General features: G+C 35.6%; 1 protein-coding gene across 1 annotated transcript in view; it reads right to left on the bottom strand.

Moving 5' to 3' along the window:
- Positions 1–5,146: 5,146 nt before the first annotated feature.
- Positions 5,147–17,569, bottom strand: part of MEI4 (meiosis-specific 4 homolog (S. cerevisiae)) — a gene marked incomplete at both ends in the record, with an annotated part of 31,568 nt that continues 19,145 nt past the window's right edge. The window contains one exon of the mRNA XM_010285843.1: positions 5,147–5,278. Coding sequence (XP_010284145.1) covers positions 5,147–5,278 — 132 coding nt within the window. The remainder of the gene's footprint in view (positions 5,279–17,569) is intronic.

Genomic DNA, 17,569 nt, shown 5'->3' with positions numbered 1-17,569 from the left:
AGATACATTTAACTCCTTTGGCTCATTTGACTCAAAGCTATTCTGTCGCAGTGAGCCCGATTCTCAAGAATTTGCGTACCATTCAACAAAGCCTTGCAAGACTCTATTCATGCTGGAAAATGTTTTAGTTAACCTTAGCTGCTTGGTTGACTTCTATGAGAAGTAGACAGCAGTGTCTACTAGCTATATATCAACTAAACAGGATGAGTCCCACCCTGTAACTTGTGTCAAAGTCCATTCATTTCAGGAGAAAAGTTAGCACCCACATTTGGCTTTGGACTTAATGTTTACATATAACATGAAGAATTACACATAACTTCGTGTTTTGATTTAAAAAACCCCACAACTATTCACTGTGAAGGTTTTGTGACAGAAATATTTTAAAGTTTTAAAAATGGAAAAATACAGCACAGAAAGTAATGTGATAGAAAAGTGTAATGCTAGACAAGCTATGTAACAGCAATTATTGAATAACAGGGCTTTCCAGAACTTCACAGTATATATTCCTTTTTCTATTTTCAAATCTATTTTCTGGTTTTTAATTTTCCTTTTCAGAGTTCTTGGAATTAATACCTGGGGGGTTAGAAATGGACACTGAACCAACATGTGCTTTCCATTTCTGGTCTTTCTGTCTTTGAAGCAGTTATCATAAAGGAATATATGCGATCATGCTGAGGAGCTCAACATTTGCAAAATAATCCATCTTCTACAGTATCATTCTGAAATGTTAGTATCTTAACATTTTATCTGTTCTGCAGTAGGAATCCAGTTGGGGATCAGATTTCTATTTCATAGGCAGATAAGGTTCAGTTACTGTATTCTTACAAACCATATTTATGAAGCGTGAAAAGTTCCTATTACAGATAAAAATGAAAAGTACATATGCAACATCAATAAAAATTAAGGGGTCCAATTGAATTTATATTAGTATGCTTTTGCCAAGAAGTTAGCGTCCTGGAGTCAGCAAAGTGCTGAAGTATGAGGTTCACTTTAAGCACATGATGAAGTATTTAAATGAATTAAAGCAAACTACTAACTTGCTTGAGAGGTTACTATCATAAAATTAATCTTAACTGGGTGAAAAATCAGAATAACTATACTGTTTTACATGCTCCTTATTTTTATTTTCTATATTAGCGTGTGGGAATATTGGTCCAAAATACTAAACTAAATTTTATTATTCATATTCCAAGATTAATGGATTTAGACAATTAGGTAACAATATAAAAATATGAAGAGTAATTTCTGTACTTTTCTGGTGTAGTTTATTCGATATACTCTACTATAGTCAACCTATTTTTTAATTTGTAAATCAAGATTCATAGATAGCTCTCTGAAACTGTGGGTCATAGACAGATAAGCTTGTTTCAAGAGAACAACTCACTAAAATCAGACAGAATTTCAAAGTAAAAAATTTTCAATATTTTTCAAAGGATGTATCCACAAACATACATAACCTGAGCAAAGCACATTTCCTATTGAAGAAATGATTGAACAGAAAGTTGTATATTCTGGAATGTAAACATTTTACAAACTAATTTTAGCTCTGCTCAAGTCTTAGTGAGGAAGCTAAAAAAAAAATTTTGAAATAGCTAGATGATTCATTTAGAAAGATTAAAAGGAATTTCGTTTTCAATCCAAGTCAATGCTAGAAAACATCTTCAGCTTTGAAAAAAATATAATTGTACCAAAAAAATCAAGCAAAAAAATTTGCTTGGATAAAAAGGTACTTTTTCAAATTCTGTGTTTCACCAGATATTTAAAAGTTACTTGCATGCTAACCTGAATATATGCCTACATGATTTCTTTATTTGTCCTGTCTGCCAACAACCACTTAAAAAAAACACAACCCAAATGAAATAAAAAAGAAAGCAGATATTTGCACACCTCTAATATATAAAGCTCTAAGTCCCTAATTTGATTGTCTTAAGCGGAAGACGTGAAAAACCTTTGCAACTAACAGCAGCTTTGCTTAAGGAACTGTTATTAATCCTGTGTTCAGGATTAGGATTCTTCTGAAATTTCTTTATACATGAAATTTGATTTTTATTGATGAAATTTGATTATATGAAGTATTAACATTCTGCCAAATACTTAATTATTTATTACAATTTTTTAAGCTGTCATTTGGTGTATTTAAAACCGATAATTGTATTTTTAGTTTTGATTATAAAATAAGAAAAAAATATTTTAATCCTTTTTAGAATCATGCCTACCAAAAGCAATGCTACCCAAAGTCAGAAACATTTAGAAGCAGGTCTGTAAATCTGGCTGTCAGAAATACTGGCCTTTAGTGTCCTATTGTGATAAGTAGAAAGGTTTTTGTTAAGCAGTATTTACAGAATAAGCTTTGGTAACATTATATGAAAGTCCTATTTCAGACCATGGTTTGTGGTTGGTTGATCAAGATGCATTAATCCTCCAAGAAATGCTTATAATGCTGGATGAGGAAAATATCAATAAATAAATTACTGTATCAGAAGGCAATATGCTTTCACTACTTCCCTATGATGCTGTAAAGGGAATAAAAGAAAAAAAAAAAGAAAAAAGAGGGTCTATGACATTTCTGTAGCAGAAGGCAGACCGACAATTTAGTGGGAGGGAGCAGAAGCAGAGCAGGAAACTCTTGTTATGTAAACATGGCTCTAAATTCTTGAATATGAGAGAATTAAATTATTTTTCTGGGTAAACAGAAAGGGATGTTTAAAAAAAAAAAAAGGTGAAAGGGAACCTTATTACATCTTTTGTCAGAAAATCTTTCTATGTTTCCCATTGCACAATAATAAACACACATTTCCTTGTAAAGTTGGGAGGCATTTCAAGACTCTTCATAGTAGAAAATGTGAAAAATCAGTACTGTGGGCTAATAATAGCTAAGATTTGCAGCAAGCACAAATGCAAGGTAATTAAAATGAGACAGATGGAGGGCTGCAGGTAGCAGAGACTTGACCTGAAAAAGGACTTGGTCCTGAAGCTGAAAAGGTCAAGTAAAAAAAAAAAAATGCATTTTACTGTCCCAAATTTCAGTCCACATATACTAAGTATGAAGAAACAGAATAAATTTACAAGATCCAAAACACCTTTTTTTTTTTTTTTAATAAAGGATCACAAGTCCCTGTCACCCCAGAAACCGTCTCCCACTCTACAAGTACCTTCCCTTTAGTGCTAGACACAACTTTCTTCAGATACTCTAGGAAGTAAAACTGAAGGTTTCAGTTTCTTGACAGCGAAGAAAAAGCACTAAAACACCAAAAACAAAAAGCAAAAAAGAAAGAGAGTGATAGCTTTCCCAGAGGTAAAAAAAATGAAAACCATTGTACACATCAACCAGGGGTATCAAGTCACCCTAATGAGACCTGCATTTGAGCAGTTTATTATACCAGCTGCGGTACAGGAATTGTTTAGGGATTAAATTACCAAATTCTCTATATTTATATATGAATCAAACCTTCTACTAGCTGCCCATAAATCTACAAATTACACTGCCAGTAATATGATAATTTGCCGTTAGAAAAATCAAAATCACTTGCATAGTTAAAGAGATTCTTTTACAGTTAAAAATCACAGGATACTAATTTACTTCCATTTTCTCAACTTCCAGTTAGACAGTTTTATAATATCTCTTATTATGATCTTAAAATCAAATATACGATTCTTTCCAACATAAAGTTAAGGCAAAGAGGAGTCAAACTTATATTAGAAATTTTTAGAAATAAATTTTATGTACCAAATAGGAAAGCAATACTTAAAGTAATTACAGTATGGCAAGGTTAAGTAGGACCATAGTAACTAACTCAGCAAAGAGCAATGCTGAATGTAAGCTTTTCATCAATGTGGAGCACTAGAGAGTTCTGTGTTGCCACTGGCAAAAACTGCTGAAAGAAGGGCTGACTAATTCTGTTAAACAGGTGAGATTTAGTAACGTTAAAAATGAGCAACTTGTTTAAACTTAAAAAACAAAACCATTTTTTAAGTTACACACTTCCCTATCCTTACATTTGTTTAAAGTCTGTTTGCTTTTGTCTGCTATTGATAACTCTGGTATGCTACTAGTGACTTAAAATAAGACACAGCTCATTGTCTAATACTTTCAAAATTGTTCTTTCTGCAGCCTTTTCAGAATATAATTCAAACATACTATAAATTTGGGTTGGAAATTACATGTTCCCCCTCCATCAGTCAGAACTTACTCCCATAACATATTCTAGAGAGAAAAAGAATAAAGTTAAGACTGCTCGAGCAACACTTAAAACATTTGTTAAACTGGACCACAACTAGATATACGTATGATGAATATTTTCTATATATATCAATAACTTCATTTTCCGCCAAATAAAAAGCTGCAAGCTTTCTTTTTATTGACCCTTCTAGGATAGTGCACAATCAAGTCATGATCCCAAGTAAGACTGAACAGTTTGCATTAAATACATACCATCACACAAAAATACATGAAAAAAATCTATTAAAACTCAATTTATTTAATGCATCCCTCCTCCAAATGTTAAAGGAACATCCACTTTCTCTCTCTTTCTCTCTCTTTTTTAAACTCTATAGTTTACTGGAAAAAATTTAACCTACGAAATAAATTTTACCAAAAATATTCTGCTCTTCATCTCCCATTTATTGCAACAAACTAAATACCATTTTAAGTGTTGCATGAATTTTTCATCATGCAAATTAATATTATTATTAATATTATAATATGAAACATGAACTCTAATTCTGAAATAAAATAATGCAACTTTCTTTCCAGTTTACATGAGCTAGAGATAGACATAATTCTTTCTGGGTCCAGGTGGATACCTTAGTTATATTGCCTGCATAGCCCACAATTTTCATGTTGCAATGTCTGTTTTAACTAATTAATTCAAGTATTTTCCAAATTATATAGCATGATCTTAAAACCTATACAGTCTATTTATTATACAGTTTGATAATCTTGCTTTTGTCTGTAAGGAATTCTTCTTTTACTTTATATCTTTTTTTTTTTAATCTGCTGGTAAAGTTAGATGCTAGCATTTTCTGCATTCTTAAACTTGTATATTCTATAGAATGATCCCTTTATTACATTTTATGAAACAGATACAGACAAAATACTGCCCAATACCACTCTTCGGCCCTTCTCAAAAAGAAAAGATGACAGTACCTGGTGGGCTTGCAACAGGTGCTCAGCAAACTGACGTACTTCTGACAGTAGAAGCGATATTAAAGAATTTCTTAGTATGTTGCTCCTTCCTAGCAAAACCAGAGCGTTTGATACAGCATGCAGTGCCTGAAACTAAAGAGAAGAAATAGTATATTTAACGTTTCCAAATACGTCTCCATCTTTTTCACCCCAAATAGTTACCTTAAATAGAAATGGGATTTACATATTAAAATTTTAAAGAAAAAAGTCAAATTCAAAATGCTAAAGGGTTAAAACTCTATTAATTACATACATATGAGATATATGAGAAACCCGCATCCATTACCTAGAAACTTTGCTTTCTCAAAAGGTTAGTACAGGAAACCATAATCTGAATAAACTCCTCCCGAAGTGTGAGTGCCCCAGGAGGCAGCTGTCATCATGCCCCTGACTCCCAGGCACATACAGCAGTTCTGTGCGTCACAGGTAGACAAATGAACAAATGGATTCTTTGAAATTCAAATGCATGAGCAAGCTAAAAGCTATACTGGAGTTATCAGGGATAAACTTGATTAAATGCTAACTGATAGAAGATACACTGTATTTTCAAATTCAAACAATTGACTTTCGTATTGTTTAATCAGCTGTAACCAAGGCTTTTCTCTTGAACCACAGGAGGACCGATGTGAACTTACACGAGAATTATATTAGTATTTTTTTTTTTGCCACAGTCTTTTCTATTGAAAAAAAACCACCCTGTTTTCTTTGTTCCCTGAAATGGAAATGTATAGCTATTATGTAATGAAACATACTGCTTTACAAAGTAAACACAACATTATTTCATAATAGGAGAAATTATCATTTCTATATATAAATGTACTGCAGTTCTTTCAAATAAAAAAGTAATATACATTAAATATGACTATAATTTATATTTTTATATAAATGTATACCCCTACAGCATTAATATTCAGTCTTGGTAGATGACTATTTTTGACTGACAAAAGGATACTCTGACCCAAATTTGTATGTCTAAGAATAACTACCATGTTTTAACCACTCAAAAGCAGACCACCGCATCCTATTAAGAATCTAGTTTATTCCTCTAGCCAGCACAGGCGTATGTACATACACACACACATATATAAAAAAATATGAATAAAAACACTTGCCCACCATTTACAAGTTTGGATAGGATGAATGCTCCTGAAAACCTTTTTGAAACACACAAAAGGCAAGAAGGCGATCTGGTAGTAGTCAGCGTGGATATACTAAGGGGAAACCATACTTAACCAACCTGATAGCCTTCTACAATGAGATGACTGGCTGAGTAGATGAGGGAAACGCAATGAGTATCATGCACCTTGACTTTACTGCGGTTTTCAACACTGTCTCCCATAAAATTGTTACTGACAAAATTTTGGGCTAGGTAAGCAGCCAGTGAGGTGGACTGAAAACTTCTGCTGTAAAAAACATTAATTAGGTAGCCACCCATTTACAGTTATTACTTGTTTGCCTGGTCAGTTAGTCAAACTGCCCTGCCAGTTGATGCAATGCTGATTTACCAGCCTCTTACAGCTGAGGAGTTTGATCAGCTTGGCTATCATCTGGCCAGTATGACACAATCTCCTATTCACAGTTATAACAATAAAACTTTAATAAAACTTTGCTGTTGTTCATCTCACTTCAGTGTGTAAACCCAAAACAAATACAAAAAGTATAAAAGATAGGACAACTCTTTATGTTCAGATTCAAATCTGCAGTCAGAGATAAAACAAAGTAAACTCCTCATATTAAAGAGAATTCATAAATTGTACACATACAGCTTTGAAAAATCTGTAAGATTAAAATAATTCATAAATGTATACACCAAAGATCCTACAAATATAAAATGTGAATGAAGGTGAGATAAAAATAGGTTTCTGAACAATTAAAATTATATGAAAGAATAGTGTAATGCATGCACCTGCCTGTACTTTGAGGATATATGAATTAAAATCAGACTTCCACATGCTGGAAATGTATACCCTTCCAAACAAAACAATGACTCCTCTTCCTAAAAATAATCTAGACATTTAAAGTTTTGAAAGATCTTCCATAGTATCTACTAACACTGTATGACAGAAACGACGTTTGCAACACCTGAATAGTTCTGCCTTGACAGCATCCACGTTCCGAAAGGGTACGACTGCTTCAAATCGTTGCCTGACATTGAAACAATGCTTAAAAATAGCATCCTTTCCATTAGTCCCCACTAATTTTTACTTATTTTTATAAATTAAGGATGGATACATATTTTATAGTTCTATATTTTCAGAGTGTAACATTGAGTACACTTGCTAATTTGCCTTTGGCAAGCAAGTGAACTAGAAAATACAGAGTACTGGGTTTTTTTTTCAAAATGTGACGCAGACAGGAGACCCTTGAAATCCTGTTTGCCGAGTTTCAGCACTCGCATGGATGTAAGAGATTCCTGTTCAAATTTATACTGTCTGAAGTCAGAACACTGAACTCTGCTTGGTGCAGATACTTTAATCTAAGTGAATCAATATTCATGCAAACACTCCGTCAGCAGCTTGCTGCTATTCTAGGGTTATGATCCCTCCTTCTTCCCCTTCACCTGACACTTCTCTTCCACCCCAGGTAACATGTTTGAGAAATTTGTTTCACGTCAACATGAAACAAAACTGAATACAAAATCTTTTGCACATTTCACATAGGAGAGTTCCTCTTTGCTTTATCAGCTACTCCTGCCCCATCTCTTCCCCAGCCTTTTGTGCCTCTTCACTGAGGAAAAGAAAAACTGATTTGTTGTTCCTGGGATCCACTATACTGGGCAGCTCTCAAGATATCACAGGCAGCCTTCCACAATCTTTTTCCGACCAGTGGTTGCAATGTAATAGCTTGAGTAGAGAAGGGTTAAAAAAAAATAATTAAAAAAACACTGGAATAATATATGACATTCTTAACCCAAGCAGAAGTAAAACAAGAACTCGCTGTAACTCAAATTTAAATTTACATAGTAAGACGCTTATGCTTATGGAAATCTACTTTGATGATGGTTTTTTAGTACCTGATGTCCTAATTTTCTTGACTAGTATGATTTAGTCATTATGTTCTGGAAGTCTCAGGTGTTCTATAAACTAAACCTGCAGCTATCACCAGGAGCAAAGAAAAAAAAGGCAAAACGGACACTGCTCTGCCCTTTGTAACTTGAATTCTCCATTCATGAATCACCCATTTTGCCCTTTTTTTTTTCTGGTAGCAAGATAGTGGAAATTAGAACATAATGATTCTGCAGATACCCTTTGAACAGATTACATCAAATAAAGCTTAATTAACTCTACCTTGAGCAGATTTTGGACAACAATTTAAAATGTTTCTGTACAAATAAAATTAATTTTGCCTAATCCTTTTCATGAATACTTCTACCCTACATTGAGTTCTACTATATAAGAATTGTGAAAAAATCTTACATTAAGATGAAAAAAACAGTTGTATGTAACATGTTTAACATCTTTACAAACTAAAGAAACTTCTTTAGTCATTAGTCAATATTCTGTAATTCTCACACAGGCAAAACTCATTGATTCAACAGTTCAGAGATAAAAATTACATAGTAGTTCAGCCTGCATTAGGGGCAACAAAGTAGTTTTTCAATGCTGCCTCTCCCAAAGAACATACTAAATGTATATATATACACACAAACATGATTATATTTGTTCTTTAAGCTCTCTTCTATTTGCTTACAAAAATTTTAGACACATAGTGAAACAAATGAAAAATTTTTTGTAGTTATTAATGCTAGCAGCCGAGATTTAACTAAAATAGGAACTTTCACAAAATTTCTGTATCCTTTCTTGTTTGCAAGAGTTACCATTTTCTAGTTGGAATTTTGCAGGACTAGCTAACAGGGGGTCTTCAAATTTAAAGCCTCAGCCTCTTCTAAGGGAAGTAAATCGGCATTTTCTAATGATGGCACTTAAGGTACTTGAGATATGGGTGTTGAAGCCACTAAAAATCTCACCTGCTAACTGATTTGTTAAAGAATATGGATTTAATATTGTATTTTGGAGGATTTCTCAGTATATTTTAAGGAAATAAGGAGACAACAAAGAATTAAGGTTAAAATGATGCTCACAGAATGTATATATTAAATGCATACAGCACAAATTTATAGCATATAAGCCATAAATCTGTAAATAGCAACAGAAGTAGACTGCGTGTTTCACAACAATATTCATGTATTGCTAATTAAACTCTGGAAACATTCAAACTGATAATAGTTCAACTAGTACGCAGTTTCATTAAAAATAAAAGCATATCTTCAGCTCTCAAATCTATCAAACATCAAAAAAGGAACAGAAATCTTTTAATCCCTTGGGCTTGCTTAATGGTATAGATTGAAATAAAACTTATGCTCTTCAGGGATTCACAGTTAAAAGTAGTCAGAAAATTAGATTGTAAAAAATATGATCAGAAACAAGAAAATAACGGAGCCTAGTTCACAGTTTGGGAGGTGCATCATCTCCTCCCAAACCACAGTTTCTGTTCTCTTTCCATATTCCTGAGGATGTGTGCAAGCTTTACACATAGGGAAGGATGTGTGGACTGTCTACCTGGCTGCTGCCAAAATGAATATATTATGTCAATGTTCTGTTGCCTCAAGCATACTAATTTGCTCACCCAGTCACCAATTTTAAGTGGAAGGTATTTTTGACCTTCCATTTCTCCTTTCAGGTAATTTCAAACTGGCTATCACTTTCAAAAGTTACTAATAGAGGAAAAGACTGAAAAGCAAAACAAAGAGCACACTCCTATGAGCCTTGTTTCCCCAGGAAACCAGGAAAAAAAAATCTTTACTTATGATTTATTTATTTAGAATTCATCTTTCAGAATGTATTAGACTTTTCTTTAGTAACAGTTATCTAAAACTTGTGAGTTTAATTCCTTCATGAGTTGCACGATTCACTATACCCTGCAACTATGAAAACTGCACCTCAGTTTCTGTTTCAATAGCTTACAACTTTCATGCCAAGTAACAGTCCCAAAGCGACTGGCATATTTGGCAACAGAGGAGTAAGGCAAGTAATTATACAAGTATTCTCAAACCATCAGGTGTTAAAAACAACACAGTCTTTTTGCCTTTGAGTTTACATCACCTTTGCCAATTTAGTCCAATCTGACTTCCACGCGTAACTCATCAACATCAATTGCAAAGTTTCACTTTTATACAGAGAGTATTAGTATCCCTTTTCTTATCTTACTGTCATGTTGCTTCCTTTGTTAATTTGATGGTTGTCATTTATCCCTCCTCCTGCTCATGCTGCACTATTCGTCCTATCTTCGTCTTGGGATTTGATACATATTATTCCAATTCTTTATTCTGTAAGCTTCATCTCAGCCTTTGCTCTGCCCTTACCCTTTCATAATCTTGTTCATGCTTCTCTTCACTCTTCTAAACCTGATGTTCTCTGCTAGGACCATCAGTTAGCTTCACTGCTGCAAGCTGCTTTTTATATTACGGTATTTCGGTACTGTTTTGCAGAACTTGCTTTGAAAAGCATTCTGACAGTATGACATGCAATAGCGGCGGGTCTATTTGCAACATGTTTGACTGCATGCACCAAAAATGTTTACAAAAAACAAACTAAAATGCAAAATGGATGAACTTTTTTTTTTTTTTAAGAAAAGAATCAGAAAAGGAAAAAAATAATGAAAATTAAACCCAGGTATTTTGATATCTGGAAAAGAATTACTGTAATACAACACCTGTCTGCCATGCAGAGGATGGAGATGGAGAAATAAATAACCTGCACTCAGCCTACCAAGCATTCTGAAAACCAGAACACTTTGGTGAGTGATGCTGGAAAAGCCATAAATGCCAGCAGTAGGTATCATGGTAGTCACTGAAAGAAATGTGCAACCTACTGGCTTAAATAAAGCTTTGTTGAATTTGTGGAGTGAGGTAGGAAGATCTCCAAGGAAGTTTACTACATGAGTTCTTCCCAGTCATCTTCACTGACCATGAAGCCTGCATGTCAGACTGGGAGTGTGAATGTGCAATTTTTTCTGCTCACGGATTGAAAAATATGTTTATGTTTATAAGCTGCCTAAAAGTCACTTTTGGATTCACTGATCAGCGGGATCCCCCTGGCTCCAAATATGCTTTTATCTAACACGCCTGTTCCCTAGCAAAACAGGCAGTAATTAGTGCATTTGCCTGCTGCTGTCCACAGGCTAAACTAAGCCAACTTGGCTGCTGCCACATCAGCAAGGAGATGACAGACCACAGAAACTGCTGTGAAGGAGAGACATGCTTGCAGCCACCTCCCTATTCCCCCCGTCCCTTACTGCTTCTTCACACCACCAAGCCCTCTGGCAGAAGCCAATTTCCCAGACTATTTCTAGGTGTTCCTAGGACCCCTTCCCTGTCCAAGGGATAGCTCCTGAAGAAGGAGGACAGATTCAGACCAGACCCAGCACCTGCAGAGACTGGACCACCCTTGAGTAGTATGTCCTCTGATTGACTAACATACACAAACCTTTCCTCTCCCCTTCCTGTGAAGTATAAACATTCACTATACAGCACAACTTGCTGCTACTTCTCTAGCTGCTTTCTTTATCCAATTATGAAACATTAAAGCATTAGAGAACGTCTTTTTCAGCTTCATTAATATTTTTCTAGCATGAGTTCCATAACAAATGCTTTGAATGTATGCATCTTCTTGAGATTCATGAAGTAGGCATCTAAATATCTAAATCACCCAAGAGACCAGATCCAGTAAACATTGTCATCACGAAGACAGTATCAATCACAGTGAAACAAACAGCATCCACAACAGCTGCCACTCTGAGACAACTCTGATTTACTGCTGCCCATTTTTTTAATACCTACTGCAAATATTCTATTGCTTATGAAGAAGCAGCTCTAGAAACAAAGTTTTTCCTATCTGACATTCAGATTAATGTTTCTCTTCATTCCCACTTCTTAAATAGTCCTGGTCAAAAGCCTAGAGGAGTGAAGAACTGCCTATGCTGCCTGCTGATGCTGCGTCACCAAGCCATGTTAATGGATGCAGAAGACACTAGGCAACAAGTGTGAGCTCACCGAGAGCAGAAGTGTTATGGGTTCAAATTTTTAATCTGAGGACTGCTTAGAAAAAGTCACTGGATAAATTACATAAAGCAGGTGTTCTTTAGCTTCTAGTTTTTTAAACTAAAGAGTGAGCTGGTCATCCTTAAAGAAATTCAGGGATGTAAATCAATGTCTCATTTAAGTGTCTAAGATTTACAGACAGTCCCTGCAAATGAAAATGGATTTCAGATGTTTATTTCCCAATTCTTCACTCTTCATCCCTCTGCCCACAATGTGTGAGCTACTTTGAATACCACTTAAAGATGCCAAGTATCTGGCATGCATTACCTAGAAGAACAGAGGTACCTTGTTTAGGGCTGTGGATTTCACTGCAAGAGTTGAGCAATGAAAAGTTAGGCAAGGAATACTTAACTGCCTTTGCAACTGGCTGTAGAGAACAGGCTCTGCAGAGCTTACTTTTCATTTCTATCCTATCACCATAACACAAACACACACCCCATTTGGGCACACAAAAATATTTCCTAGAGAAGCATGACAAATTTAAGCTATGAGAAATGGTTCATTAGTAAACACGCAAAAAAACCAGAGAAACCCTCAGATTCTCATTATTGAAGTATGCACACACATTTCAAGCAATGCTTGAGGACTACTATCAAAAACCCCAAGCAAACGTGGAGTTTTGTTTCTGGGATATACAGCCACCTTCAAAAACTAAAGGATGTAAGAGGTAATTTTCCCTCGAGGCAAAAAAAACAAACACACAACACTATCTCTGTTAAAAGCAACAAACAGAATTGTTCTGTGAAGAGGACAACAATCCTCCATCTCGAAGTGACAAGAATGGAACTAAAGAGCTGGGGTAAGTAATGAAGCAATGGAGTTAAGGTGGTCCTATCACCTCTTTGAATAACCACCTACTATGGTACCTCTGAGACCCCAAAAAATTAACCATTTTAGGTCCTTTTGTTCAATAACACAGAAAGAATAACAGAAAACAAGGTCTAGAGAGAATTCAAATGCTTTTACACAGGCATGATAAGGACTGAGGGATGAGCTTTGATATTGTTGTTCCACACAGTCTCAGCTGCAAATATCGCAGAGATGCCAAAGAAGCAAAATGACATTGCTAATGTGATGCTACAGAAAGTTAAGAGAGCTCTGACAGAAAGCATTCACTGGAGGGACACTGGGGGCAGAGGAAACAAACAAACAGCTTTAGATATACATATAATGTCCTATTACAGTCAACAAAAACAAGAACTTCCTGTATTCTTCTGTTAAGGGCCCTAATATATTTAATTTGTAAATCAAGAGATGAGCCTAGACAATGGCCTATTCCATCACTTTTTTCTCTGTAATATTTTAAGTCCTCATTAAATACATTTAATCTGTAATACCCTGAACACTAGTTAATTACTTGGATAAAAACAGGCGATGACAGTATTTGTTATTAGGAAAAGAGTTGGTCCTGACAAAACAGCAATATAAGCAGGTTGGAAACAAACAATAAAACATTTTTGCCCTAATGGTAGAAAAAAAATCCAGTTAACTTCATCCTGTAACTCTCCAGTAACTGAAGCTTTAGTGTCTGAGTTTTAGTATCAACTGAGGGTGGCTGAGCAGGGAAGGAGGACAAACGTCTGAGACAGACAACATTTTTCTTTCATTCATTCCTGTCTAGTTACTCCTATGATCCACTTTACTGAAGTAAATGAGAGTCAGTCAATTTGGTGATTGCTTTAGACAGTAGTGATTTACAAGACAATGGATTTTGATTACCATTTGACTTAAATAGCTCTCTACATAGGACAACAAATTGCTGAGAAAATTTAATTGAACAATCAAGAGATTCAAACACTGACTCTTACTAGACCATAAAATCCTCGCAACACATTTTAATATTGATGCGAATGAACGGCTCTTCCACGAGATAAGCAAAATTCTTTGGCCAATGAAAATGTACCATGTCTCAAGAGCCATGATATTCCCCTTGGGACTTAATTAATTTAGGAAAACTGAAGCCCATTAGTTTTATACTTGGGAGCCACCGGTGACGTGAATAACTATTTTTATATCTTATTTGTCCCTGAGCTGGCAAGACTGTTGTAAACTGATGAGTTAAGTACTGTCCTAGCAGTTGCTGACAAAAGAAACTGCAAACTATACACGGCCAGGGGAATTTATTGTCACTCACAACTATACATACTTGTTTATGACTACTCTCTTCCAGGCAATTGCAGTCATTAATGAATCATACAAATTGTATCCTAGATAAGAAAATATTCAAAACCATGGTTCTGATTAATGGGTACTTTTTGAATTGCACAAGCACGCTTCCATACATTTCATTATTATAATTGCCAATAAGATTCAAACATTCCTCTCTGCTTTTCGCTGTACTACATTTCAGCTTGTTATTTTCATGAAGAATTGTGAATCCTTTCCCACACAAACATCTGGTAAAGGCATTAAACTACTACTTAGAATTCTTGCATTTGTTTTTCTGCTAAATACATCAACAGTAATATTTGAGCATTTGCAAAACTCTACATAGAATTTTTGATGGAACATAAGAGAAAGAAAAATGAAAACAGACAGTAAAGTCCCAAACAGGACAAGAAAAGTTCATAGAATCTATGTTCATGTCTCAGTATCCATTCAGATACTGTCAACACAAAACAACTTCAAAACAACAAGCCTAAAGGTAGGGTAGCCAATTTCCAAAGGGGATAAGGGTTAAAAAGAAAGGAAGGAAATAGCACATAACTTTTTTTTTTTTTTTGCTTTGTTTGAACACAGCAGGAAATTCATGACTCTTGACAGCACCTTTGAAGTCAGTATAGATGTTTTAAACATAGCATGAGAAGAAGCAAACAACCACATTTCACTGCAACACATCTCTTTTCTTTCTGGGTCGTGTTTGAAAGAGATGAGTGAGGTGGGGCACATGGATGAGGTATTGGTTGAACAGGAACAAGGCACCAGAAAGCAGTGTCTACTGAGAGCCCTACACAACTCGACGTTACTCTATGATCCTGAAGGCAATGTACTGTTGTATTCTATTTCAGTGTTTTGGTTAACCCTTAAAATAAGAGGTCCAAGAAACAGACACAGGTCTCTGTACAGAATCCAAGGTCAAGGTCATATAACTGATGCATTAGCCATGCACTAGGTGCGTCAGCTGCACCTAGAAGTACAACCGGTGAACTGAACTTCTGTCAACAAAGCTGATACACTTGTGTGACACCACTAGGGATCACATCGCATAAATCCTATGTAATGCAGTGCCCCGTGACTGTATTTGGCCACGACAGCTTTGAATATATCTGAACTGCACTGAAAGAAGCTATATATAAAAGTATTTTTCTTCTCTCTTCAAAGTAAAAAATGAGACTCTGAATTCCTTAAAAATAATTGTTTTGAAGTTTTGCACAGCTATATATATGAGGGATGTAAACTAGACATGTATAAAGTATCTTTAATTTCAGTTATAGGGATTTGATGTCTAAAGCTCATTCCGTACACTATGAAATGACAGGCAGCTCAAGTTCACCATAGTGTGTTTCCAGACAGGCTCCAGGATGCTGCCCATGTAAAAGGAATTTAGTGTCCACTCTGAAGTGCCCTACTGCAATGAGCTGTGCAAAACTTTCACCAGAAACATGAAACTCACATGCTATTCTGAACAGCACAGAGAGTTGGGAATCCCCAGTGCCTCCAACTGTTGTGTTTGTCTAAAATAGGAGAAATGATCCCTTGTTCCAACACATCCTGGACAACAGAGACAAACCTCAACAAAACTGGCACATCTCAGTGCCAGTGAGCAAGTGATGCACCTCGGAGCACAGAAGATCCACATTCACTATGTCCCTGTGGAGGTGGAAGGAAAGAGCTGTTGTCAAATTCCAAATAGATTTTGGGATTTGACAGGGTAGATTAGGGAAAAAAATGTTCCAGTGCTTCCTTTCTGAAGGAGAAGAGAAAAAGTTTCTACTCCATGGGAGCTGTAACTATATATCACATCTCCTATGGAAGTTTTCCATGGGAAATGTTTTCCCACATTTTGTCAGGTTGTAGAGAACAGTCCATTTGAAAAGTAGAGCCAGTGGGTTCTGGAAGCTGAATTTAGTCTGGCAGAGTTTTCTTGCAATATGACAGCATTTCTGCTTCAAAGCAGGACTTGCAAAGTACCTGCATAAATAGGACAGTGGTTCTGCTGACAGTGGAGTGACTCAATGTGAATGAACAATTTGCACATCGAAAGGCAACGCACCAACACACCCATACAAACCTCCAAGAGTCTCAGTGTTGGTTATTCAAAAATTGGTGACAAGCAAAGCACCTGCTCCACAGATCAGCAGTGACTATCGTAGATATTGCAACACGAGAGCAACGAGAGCAACAGCTCATCTTTACCAGAATTAGACACAGGATCCTCACAAGCATTTCTGCAGCAGCCGTACAGGGACAAAAGACTATGCCAGTAGAACATACAGAGGCAGGCCTTTGAGCAGATGATTTAACTGCAGAGCATTCATGCTTCACCCTTAGCAGCCACGACTTAAGACTCCTAGATACTTCCTATCTCTTCCAAAAGATTGTGTGTCTGACAGCTGTATGCAGACTTCTGAGCTGCTCTCCGAACGTAGAGACAGAGGAGAAAAATTAAAAAGGAAAAATTCAAGTGGCTACTTTTATTTGTGGTTCTTTGATTTAAATGGTTTTAAGTAATATTTCCTTTTATTTTACCTCTCATATCTTAAATGACAGATTTTTTTTTTTTTTATACTCATGTCAATTTGGAGTTTCAGTTAAAAAAAAAAAAATCTATCCAAAGTGCACAGCTTTAGGCAAGTGAATCCAGGCCAAAAAACAGTGAGTACATGTCCTTGCTGGTTCCTACAGCTTCCAGTGCTTTATAATTAGGAACATCTCAAACAATCTGACTCAACAGTTAAAACAAGTAATTCTGCTGCTGTTTTTCTTCCTTTACATCTAATGTAGAGATAATTATGTCTTTTCCAATTCTCAAAGGTTTTTAAAATTATTTCATTTGCTCTGCAAAATGCTGGAATTGCTTTTGAAGATGAGGCATTAAGTGTAATCCACAGTCATTTCTCTCTTTGTTCACTTTTTGGTGTTTCTCACAGCCCTTTGTCCTCAGCAACAGCTCCTGACAGTTTTATTGGCGAGGATGGCAAAGGGAAAGTTGTGTCAAATACTGTAGCTGCATTGGTGGCTGTCTGTACGAATGCTTTGTGACAGTAAGGCTATATACAACAAAATTCCTTATGTTTTTATACTGCAGGCATTTAAGCACCCTCCTGGAACAAAAATTCATACAG

This window comes from Phaethon lepturus, unplaced genomic scaffold (assembly GCF_000687285.1).
Source record: "Phaethon lepturus isolate BGI_N335 unplaced genomic scaffold, ASM68728v1 scaffold10754, whole genome shotgun sequence".
In the NCBI taxonomy this organism is placed as follows: Eukaryota; Metazoa; Chordata; class Aves; order Phaethontiformes; family Phaethontidae; genus Phaethon; species Phaethon lepturus.
This window is presented reverse-complemented; position numbering and strand designations above follow the sequence as displayed.